The following is an 11,174-nucleotide window of genomic DNA, read 5'->3' as shown; positions in this document are numbered from 1 at the left end:
TACGCTCGCCTCCAATGATTTAACTCTATTGCATGTGGTATAAGACTTATACATGTACCTTTTACCTTTGACATTATTATAATAGTTAAGGAACCATGACCTCTTTCGAGGTTCCATTCACACTCATTGTTCCAGGGGTTAGGTTGATTGCTAAATATGCCATGGAATCAACTAAGGTGTTGAGTTCTCTTAGCATATGCTTGCCATGGAAGCAGACAAAAGAAGAATAATTATTCATAATTCGTTTATACAAAGAGTTTAGTTTAAAGTTGGTTGGAGAGGTGTTAAGGTTTAAGTGTCCAATTAAGTTGTTAGAATCACGCACAATTATAAGGGAATCACTAGATAATTTGCTCTGCTAGATTTATTCTCGGAAGCAAGGCATACATTTCTACTTTATTGTTGCTCCATAAACACCTAGTTTCAATTTGTCCACCAAAACCATAAAGTACCTTACACATACCACCCAAAAACTTTTTAAAATGATTCATTAATGATTACAAACTTTTATACCTAATTTCTTTAAAAAAATTATAAAACAATATATATAAATTAAATTCCAAAATATAGGTCTATTCTTTTTCCATCCAGGCAAGATAAGGTTATGAATATCCCCAAATAATGATCTAGACGGTTCCATAGTGAAACACCGGTGGAGTCTGCTCTATCTCATGTTCTTCTTGTTTACCCTAAATTTCAATTTTACCCATAAATACCGTAGATCAATGCCCACTTGCGTACGAGAAAAATACACGTATAGAAATACAGTATGCCACCAGTAAAAATACTCTAAACCCTTCGAGAAGCCTCCAATGCCAATGGCAAGGGTTTTAGGGAAGCTCTTAAAAGGACCAACAGGAGACTCTGGAAGTATAGATGGTGGAGGCAGAAGGATTTTGCAATTGCAGGGTCTCTATATAAAAGGCTTCTGGCTATTAGGGTTTCTTCCCTTACAGTATCAAACCAATGGCGAAGAAGCTTATCCCCTTGCTTAACAGGGTTTTGATAGAGAAAGTTGTTGCTCCGAGCAAGACCGCTGGCGGCATTTTGCTTCCGGAGAGCACTGGCAAGGTATGTTTATACACATTTAGGAAAACATCTTCTGGAAATATTTGTGTAATTTATGCGTATTCTCTCATAGGCCATTGGATTTGCCTTATTTTGAATGGCAGAGCTGAGTAGCGAGGTTGGTCGCTTTTTGTTAAACCGATTGATAATCGAAGCGTCTCTTATTTTTTCTCTGGTTTTATTGCATAGTAGGGTTTTTGTGTGGCACTGAAGCCTCATACCAAACCACCTGAAAAATGAATCTATTGGTATGATCTAAAATATGCTCACACGCAGCGCGTTTGTGCTATAAGTTGGTCGGCTTGCAGATACGCGTAGCGTTGATTTCTCAGTTTAGGTTGCTTTATTCTAACACCTCAAACCCTAGGTTGAAGGTTTCTATGCGTCAGTCTACCCAACATATATGTATGCACCGAACCGAACATACGGACGGTGCCTATACAGTGTGTGGCTATAGTGCTAATTGTCAGAGAACATAGGTCTCTGTTACTGCAGCACCAAGTGAAACCGGGTGCGCCATAGCCCAATTGGAGGAGACGTCTCTGTGTTATAACTCTTAAAAAAAAAAATTAAATGACAAACACATCAGACGATGAAGAATCAGAGGCCACTGATGCTTTTGTTTCCATTTTAAATCGGTAGGTGTGCAACACATGCAGTGTGAATAATGCACCCATAAACCTAGTTCTGTATTATTGTTAGATATGTAGTGTGTATTTGTGCAATGCATACTGAAATAGTTCTATATGGCTGGTCAGATATTCAGATTGTTTAATGCACAACAAACATAGCTCTATATTATTGCTGGATATACAGTGTACGCTGTACACGTAAATGGAGATCTCTCTTACTGATTAGATATACACTATGAGTTGTGCACATAATTGTAGTTTTCTCTTACTAATTGGATATACTGTATGTTTTGCACACGGAAATGTAGGTCTCCATGACTGATTGGATATACAGTATTTGTGGGTGTAATGCACATAGAAACATAGGTCGATAATATTGAAAAGATATACTCTGTATGTAATGAACACAGAAACACGTATCTGTATTTACTGATTATTATCAAATGTACAGTCTTTATGTGTAGTGCATCGCATTGGTCTTTTTATACAGTATTTGTGGGTGTAATGCACTTAGAAACATAGGTCTATAATATTAAAAAGATATACTCTGTATGCAATGAACACAGAAACACGTTTCTGTATTTACTGATTGTTATCAGACACTACAGTGTTCATGTGTAGTGCACCACATTGGTCTTTTTCTAGACTTTATACACTGGGTATTTTCGTTCCTATGTATGAGAGAGATATGCACACAAACACTGGTTTACATTGTTGATTAGATATTGTGTCTTGTGCACAGAAACACAGGTCTATATTGCAGATTAGATATATATTACTTATGTCTCTGTGGTGCACATAGAAACAAAGGTCTGTGTTTCAGACTATTTATGTAGTGTGTATATCCCTGTAGGGCACACAGAAATATAGGTGTCTATTGACAATATACAGTGTGTATTTATACAGAAACGTAGGTCTTTGCTACTGGTTATATATAGAGTGCATGTGTAGTATATACAGAAGCACAGGTCTTATGTCTATGAAGTGTGTGCCCGCTTTTGTGCGGATATTGCACACAGAAATATGGGTTTGTATTACTGATTAGCTAAGTCACCTGACACGGGGATTCAGGATTCGACGGATATGGGGATTTGAGTGTTGGATATGGACACATTGACCCCCTGGAAGAGGACACGTTCGGATATGTTATGTATATGTATATCTATATATATATATATATATATATATATATACTTCTTACACAAATTCTCATTCATAATTCAAATTCATTGATCGAAACATAGATCTTCATCTAGATGTAAGTTTTACAAAGTAACATTATGCATACAAAATCACAAATACAATTGTGACATAAATGATAAATTATAATTTTCTAATACATATTCAATTCATCAATGATCCAATAGGAGAAAGACAAGATAGTAAGATACAGATATTGTAGTTTTCTCATTAAGTCATCAAGATCAAAATGCGTAGTTTACATAGGTAGTGCAATGCCAATGGCAAATAGAAAAAGAAAATACAAAACAACTACAACTACAAGTCTACAAGCCTCAAGGCAGTAGGTAGCTCATGACTCATGAGTCATCAATCCTCATAGTCATCATTAAAATCAGCATCACTGTCATCACTGTCCTCATCATCATGGTCACCACGGTTCTCCTCTGCTGCATCCTCCTCTGTATCCAAAGTCATCTCTGCATCTGCTGGTGTGGAGGATGACCTCTCTATAGTATCACTATCATCAAATCTGACAGGCTCTATCCCTTACCTGTTGGTTGAATCTCCTTGAAAATGCTTCCACACCATTTTCTCCTTGCTCCCAAACACCCACAGCAAACCCACAACAAACTAAACAAGTGAATGTGCAAATAGAATGGGGAAATATTCCTTTATAACGCCACGTGGGTTCTTGATTTCCAGATTCGTGTCTGAAAATCAGGACACGTTCCGGATTCGAAGTGTCCTGATTGGAACACGTTCTTGATTCGAAGTGTCCCGATTGGACACGACGTGTCCCGATTTTCAGACATGAATCCTCCCAAAGCGTGTCCGATTCACCGGATTTGGGACACGTAGGGCCTGGGAGACGAATCTGGTTTCATAGCTGATTAGTTCTACAGTGTGTATGTTTTACCCAGAAACACAGATTTTTATTGGTGGGGAATACTATACATGCAAAAGTGAAAAATGGATAAGGCCTTACCCTGGAGAGTGCCCTGCTTAAAGGCAATTTCACTTGAGAACGTATTTCAATATATCTATCTGAGATGGATACACAGTAGCACAGCATTCCTTCTTAAGCAGTACAAGCCGTGGGACTTTGTGCATATTGCATGTTTTGTTAGTGTACTATCAATATTTAAATCTCAGTTGCTGTCAGGTTCCTGTCTATTAAGCACTGGAGATTTTGTTTATTGGCTGTTAGTCACACTCTAAAAGAAGATACTGAACGTGACATTTTTGGGGTATAGTCTGAGAAGATACTTCATGGTACAATTCTAGGGCATAGGCTCTGCTGTTTTCATGTCATTTTTTGATAACTGCATATTACTGTTAATTTTGGATTTTCGTTTTTCCCCGAATAATTTCTTGTTGGGTGGTTTTTAATGTTTTATGTTTTATGGCTTCCAGTTGAACTCAGGAAAGGTAATATCAGTTGGGCCTGGTTCTCGTAGCAAGGATGGAAACACTATCCCTGTTAGTGTCAAGGAGGGTGACCATGTTCTTCTTCCTGAATATGGTGGCACAGAAGTAAAACTTGCAGAAAAAGAGTAAGTATACGGTTTATAAATTGTTATATCTCATGGACTACTTTGTTTTAACACCAAATTGGCATGCATGGGAGGGGTTTATCAATGATGTGCTGGATACACTTATAACAGGTGCATTCTGCTGCTATAAGGGAATGCTCTATTCTGTCATATTTTAATCCAGAGCAGGTTGCTTAATCTCCTCCTTCCATGTTAGCAGAAGTGTTTATGTAGGATGCACACACATACATACACAAATATATTTGTACTTTAAATGTAAAGTGGAATATTTATACAAGAGAAACATCATAAATATTTCAGTAATCTTGAGAGTTTCCTTCATGAGGACGTGCAATAGCGGACCAAAGTGGATATATGTGAGAGTGAAAAATATGGTATATATGCATTTGAATGTAGAAGACTAAGGAAATGGCATGGCATGGTTTATATTGGCATGACATTGTTTATATTGGCATGGCATGGCATATAGGATTTTCTGTGATACTTGAGATGGTAATAATCTTAAATTTTAAGAAGTTGCTGCTTGCGTAATGATGTTTAAATAAGATTTTAGCACTGCATTGGATGAAGGGAAATGGCAGGGCATTGTTTATATTGGCATGGCATTTAGGATTTTCTGTGATACTTGAGATGGTAATAATCTTAAATTTTATGAAGTTGCTGCTTGCATAATGATGTTTAAATAAGATTTTAGCAACTTATTGGATGTGCCATATTCACTAAAATTAAGTAAAGTGAATCATCGTTTTGTGTACGAGTCAGCTCCGCAATTTAATCATGCTCTTCGAAGTTGCAAATTTTGAAGTTGTGTTCATTGCTGGCTCTGGTTTCAGGTACCACTTGTATCGAGAGGATGATATTCTTGGGATTTTGCAGGATTGAGTTTGCCTACAGTCAGGGTACACAGTTTTGATTCTAGTGAGACGGTTTGAATTGTTTTGTTAAACAAATTGATAGAGTGTTTGGGGATGGCAGGGCAATTTAGATGCTGTTGTCATGCCAATGTTTTGATAGTTTGGATTAGTCAATATAAACTTGCAAAAAGTCTCAGCTCGCAACTTGAAGCTGAGTGCAGTGAAGTGATGTTTTGCTTCAAACAAGTTTCAGCTATATATTTTTCAATGATATTGGAAATAATATATTGATGATAAGCACAGAACGTTTCAAGGAAGAAAACTCTCTTTAATGTGTATGCATCATGGATTTTAGTTGACGAAGAACGAATCAAGCAAAGCATATTTATAGCTAGTAATTTTTATATTGTGTTTTTTTTGTTGTTGTTTAAAAGTATTTAGGTTTGGTTTAAGAAAGAAAGTAGTTGTCATAAAGAAGCACGAGGGTAAGAAAATAGAAATTTGAACCATTGCCTCCTAAGTAGTCCTCATAAAGAAGCACAAGGGTAAAAAAATAGAAATTTGAACCATTACCTCCTATTGTCTAGGGTATCTGATAAAACGTTGATACTCAGATGTACCGGTCTAAATAAATGAAGCGACTGCTATATAAAACAAGAAGTGCAAGCACTGGAACAAAACTAGAAGTTTTGAATTTGAGGCTTTAGAAAAGAAGTTGGATTGGTTATTTGTCTTGCTTCGTTTTGAGTTTCAGGCTTAAGAAAAGTTGGATGGTTGTTTGTCCTGCCTTACAGAGTAGTTAACGATAATGCTTTGGGTTATCACATCGTTGTCAGCCGATGTAATAGTGCGTTGAATTTACAGATGGCCCATTTGGAATGCATGCCAGACGCATCTCTACACCTATGTTAAATTGCTGTTGTCAGCCTCGAGGTGCATAGTAGGGTTTTATATTGTAAAATTTCACATACTAAGAAAGAAAATTAGGACGGTAGTGTTCTTATAGTTACCATTCATTAAAATTTGTGGCCCTAGTCTTTAATCTCCATGAATAACAGGATGCGAGTCGGTGCAACCAGAGGGTTTAATGTGTTATAAAGCATTGATGATTGTAGAAAGTTTTTGATGGTGAATATATTGAATTCTTTGGAAATTAATTTTTTTTCCTATTATTGAAACCATGAAGAATTGGGTTTTAATTGTGTTCCTATTCATGTTTAAACCATTAACAGCTGGGTTTTAATAAATTATGGTGACTTATATTGACAAGAGCTATTGTTCCAATTCTTATGAAGAAAGTTATGATACTAAGGTTATGATACTGAAAATTTAAGTTATAGGAAAATGGATAATCATGACAGAGAAGTGAACCCAATGTGTGATGTCTTTATGGACCAATCTGTGAACTGAAACTATATAGGTTCTGTTGTGAGGCTGTTCTTGGTAAGGAAATTTTTTTTTTTAAATGCGTGCACATATTCATAGATAGGCTTGTGTCTATTGTGTCTAGCAGAAAGTTCGATTGATCGCAATAATGATGCGCATGAGTTTGATTTCTTTCAGGTAGGTTGAAATGCCACGTTCAAAAAGCAATTAAGAGAAGGATGCTATGTTACAAAAGCTAGGTTGAAATGCCACATGAAAAAAAATAATTAAAAAGAAAAAGAATGCTATGGTCTCTTGTAACATTATCACAGGGTAACTTGAATTTTTTTGTTTGTTAATTATATAAGTGGAAGATTTTTGCTTTTTTAATTTTAAAGCGGAATTTGATTGTAGTGTTTAAGTGATGCTAATCAAATGTGAATACGATTCGTGTTTCAAACTATCTGTGAAAAAATTTGGTCTGTAGTCAACATCGTTCGCATTCTACGTTAGTGCTTCATGTATATGTATAAATAAACTTGGTCTGAAAATTTGGTCTATGGGATTGAGAAAATCTGGTCTATGGGATTGAGAAAAATGAGGAGTGGGAATTGTTTGAAAAATGAGGATTGAGATGGGAAAGGGATGTCAGTTTTAGGGATGGACTCTGGTAACAGTTTTGGATAAATAGATAAATAGAGAGATAAATAAATTTTGTCAATGGGATGGAGAGAAATGAGGATTGAGATGAGAAAGGGATGTCTTGGCCTTTCATAACTTTCTTATAAAGAAAGTGCTACAAGAACTGTTTCTCTTGAAGCCAATGTTATAAGATCTTTTAAGTTTTCTGGCGAAGTACATGCTACAGGAACTCTAAAATTTTGAAAGAGTTTGTGCTTGACTGAGCAATCCACACCGAACATGATTTTATATTTTGGAGTACTCGAGTCACGCGTTTCTCTGAACTTGTGAATAAGATAGTGTGTGTTTATTTGTTTTACATTTTAGAGTTTTTCTTGGAGCTTTTTGGGGACTTTTTCTGGTTGAATTTATTTGAAATGTCATAGGAATTTGTTGAAATCTTGAAATCACAAATTTTAGCAGTGATTTTTTTTAATTGGTTTTTTTGTGTCTCTGAAGAAATAGATGAAGGTTTATATTAAAAAATTGTTTTTTTGTGTCTCTGAAGAAATAGATGAAGGTTTATATTAAAAAAGAGATCTCGCATCTGGCCCAGAACTGTTATGCTTTTACGTACTCCAGTTACGCGTTTCTCTGAACTTGTGAATAAGATAGTCTTAGTTTATTTGTTTTACATTTTAGGGTTTTTCTGGGAGCTTTTTGGGGACTTTTTCTGGTTGAATTTACTTGAACTTGTGAATAGCTCCTAAATCTACGTCTTGATTTCATTGTTTTCCAGAATAGATCTACAGATTTGGTAGTGGCATGCCCAGAGTCATATCAACAGAGTGCTTGAATTGATAGTGTAGAGGTACTCTTATGGGTGGGGTGAATATGTCCACGTACTCCTCCATAACCTTGTCCCTCCATAACCTTGTCCATTGACAGTGTAAAGGTACCCTTATGGGTGGGGTGAATATGTCCACGTACTCCATAACCTTGTCCATCTGCTGCTAAACCTTGTCCATCTGCTGCTACTGTGCGGAGGAGCCCTACCTGGAGGCCATGGCCACAATATTCTTCTTTCCTTGAGGGTGAATCATAAGGAAAAAAATTCCCGGTCTGAATAATGATCTTACTGCACTAAGATAGTCTTAGTTTATTTATTTTGCATTTTGAGTTTCTTTTGGAACTTTTTGGGGACTTTTTCTGGTTGAATTTACTTGAACATGTGAATAAGATAGTCTTAGTTTATTTGTTTTACATTTTAGAGTTTTTCGTGGAGCTTTTTGGAGATTTTTCCTAGTTGAATTTACTTGAAATTTTATAGGAGTTAGTTGAAATTTTGAAATCACAAATTTGAGCAGTGATTTTTTTTTGCCTTATAGGAGTTAGTTGAAATTTTGAAATCACAAATTTGAGCAGTGATTTTTTTTTGCCTGTGAAGAAATAGAATGAAGGTTTATATTCAAAAAGAGATCTGGCATCTGGCCCTGTGCAGAAATAGATGAAGGTTTATATTAAAAAAGAGATCTGGCATCTGGCCCTGTGCAGAAATAGATGAAGGTTTATATTAAAAAAGAGATCTGGCATCTGGCCCAGAACTGTTATAATTTTTCAATGTTGTCAATATTCTTTTTGGGTTTGAGATCGTGCGTGATGGCTCAATTCAAACCTTTCAATATTGTCAATGTTACTTCAATCTATACCTTCCAATATTCCTTTTGGGATTGAGATCGTGCGTGATGGCTCAATCCAAATCTTCAATTGGGGATCACCATAGTTTAAAAATTTTATTTTTTTAGTTCAAGATTTTCCAGAATATTTTCAAAATCCAAATACATTTATATTTTTTTTAGAATATTTCCAAAATCCAAATACATTTATATTTTTTTTTAGAATATTTCCAAAATCCAAATACATTTATATTTCATTTCTCATTGAATGTTAAGAGTGACTTTGATTGGCTTATTGTTTTCCTTGATGAGATATTTTTGGTTTTTCTTCTAAGTTGGGCCCAACTCTAACTCGGATCCAACTCTTATTTTTTCCTAAATTTGAGACTTGGATCCAACTCTTATTTTCTCCTAAATTTGAGGAGTCACCCTTATGTGAGTAATCTTTATTGTCTTTTTCCAGAATATTTTCAAAATCCAAATACACTTAACTTTATTACTAGAATATTTCCAAAATCTAAATACATTTATATTTCTTTTCTCATAGCATATCAGATTGATCTTGTAACTTGGAACCAACTTTAAGTTGGGCATTTTTTATTTTTCTTCCAACTTGGACCCAACTCTTATTTTCAGCTAAATTTGAGGTGTCACCCTTGATTATTTTAAAGCTAATTTTGAAGAGTCACCCTTTTGTGAGTAATCTTTGGTGTCTTTATTTCTTTTAACAGGTTCTCCTTCATTTGTCTAATTAATCAAAGAAATTGTTTTTCTAGCCTTATCTCTTGAGGATTTAGAGAAGGATCTAACATTCACAAGGGGAGCTGGACATGGCCTTCCTGTGTAGTTGAGTCCAAAGGATTTTGTCTGACATGCATTTCGTCTAATTGAATCAATCTTTTTTGTTTATTTGAATCCTGGGTGTTTGTACATTGAATAATATTCACTCCATTTGGGCTTTCAGCTATTTTTTGGACTCTTGTTTAGCAATTGCGTGGGGTAGCAATTGCGTGGGGCAGTTTTTTATTTGTGCCTTATTGACATCGAAATAAAATATATTTATAATTAAGTTTTTGAATCCATAGATGGTTTAGAGCCATTAGATTTATCTCAACAGAAAAACCTTCATTAAAATCTATCTTTATGAAGATTTATGTTATAACTAGATCAAAAGTAGAAGACCAGGGATGCATGAAGAAACTGACATTATCCCAAAACTAGGGCACTGAATCACAAATATCACAAATAATAGTTTTATTCTCAAAAAATTCAAAAACAAAACAAAAAAACTTTAAACTTATAACTAGATAACCAGTGCTGGAAAACGATAAATGTTTTCACATATTAGAAATCCCCTATTAGTTAACTGAGGCTAAAACCCATTAAATCTAGAGATTAAAACCCATTAAATTTAGAGAACACAACCTAAACAATAAACTCTTTATAATATGAGAATTTTAAGAATTTTTCAAGTATTGAATTTATTTTTTATATAAAAAATATTTTAAATAACAAAAATTCACAATTTGATTAAAAAATGTTTTATTAAATTTCGGCCCACTTTTTTAAGATGTAGAATAATTAAACAATGTGATTTCAATTTCAATGTTTGATTCAACGTGATTAATATGTTCTTTTGGTTATTTGTACTCATAATTAAGACGTTAATGTCCTCTCGCTTATTTGTACTTGTGAATAAAGAAGTGATTTGAGTGTTTCAACATGATTGATGATTCATGTTTTTCGGTTAACTATGCTTGTGAATAAGATGTCAATGTTATGTTACTCGTTTGCCTATACTTGTGAATGAGATACATCTCAACTGTTTCAACATGATTGATGTTTGAATGTGTACCAATAAAGATGGATATTTATTTGTAATTGTTACTAACATTATCTAAATAAAGATGAAATTAAATATAGTTAATTTTTCTTAATTGTTCATAACATTATCTTTAAATTGACACATATATTTTCATATTATATTGAAGAATGTAATTAAACATTCAAATTGAAGTAAATAGGGTTGGAATTTATATAATTAGTTGCTCGTAGTTGTACATAACATTATCTTAAAATTGAAGTGAGACTATTGATCTTCATTGTGCTAGGGTTATCTCGCTATCTCCGCTATGTGTGTTGCCATGATGGTGTTAGTGGGGGCTTAGAGGCCCCCTCCTTTTGGGATGTTGTCACGAGCAAGGGCAATGAGCTCAAATCCTC

General features: G+C 34.7%; 1 protein-coding gene across 1 annotated transcript; it reads left to right on the top strand.

The window, feature by feature from the left end:
- Positions 1 to 812: 812 nt before the first annotated feature.
- Positions 813 to 5,693, top strand: LOC149213821 (10 kDa chaperonin, mitochondrial-like). Its single transcript, XM_089392121.1, has 3 exons — positions 813 to 1,071; positions 4,296 to 4,435; positions 5,269 to 5,693. The coding sequence occupies exons 1-3, from the start codon at positions 967 to 969 to the stop codon at positions 5,315 to 5,317; spliced, it is 294 nt and encodes a 97-aa protein (XP_089248247.1). The 5' UTR covers positions 813 to 966; the 3' UTR covers positions 5,318 to 5,693.
- The last annotated feature ends 5,481 nt before the right edge of the window (positions 5,694 to 11,174 follow it).

This window comes from Pinus tabuliformis, chromosome 1_1 (assembly GCF_031772625.1).
Source record: "Pinus tabuliformis cultivar Carrire ecotype Pingquan chromosome 1_1, CPIR1, whole genome shotgun sequence".
Classification (NCBI taxonomy): Eukaryota; Viridiplantae; Streptophyta; class Pinopsida; order Pinales; family Pinaceae; genus Pinus; species Pinus tabuliformis.
This window is presented reverse-complemented; position numbering and strand designations above follow the sequence as displayed.

What these genes read in the sequence shown, in the direction of transcription:
- LOC149213821 (XM_089392121.1), top strand. Translation starts at nt 967, where the DNA reads ATGGCGAAGAAGCTTATCCCCTTGCTTAACAGGGTTTTGATAGAGAAA. An exon ending in TTCCGGAGAGCACTGGCAAG is followed by an intron (nt 1,072 to 4,295) that starts GTATGTTTATAC and finishes TATGGCTTCCAG; the next exon opens with TTGAACTCAGGAAAGGTAAT. An exon ending in GTAAAACTTGCAGAAAAAGA is followed by an intron (nt 4,436 to 5,268) that starts GTAAGTATACGG and finishes CTCTGGTTTCAG; the next exon opens with GTACCACTTGTATCGAGAGG.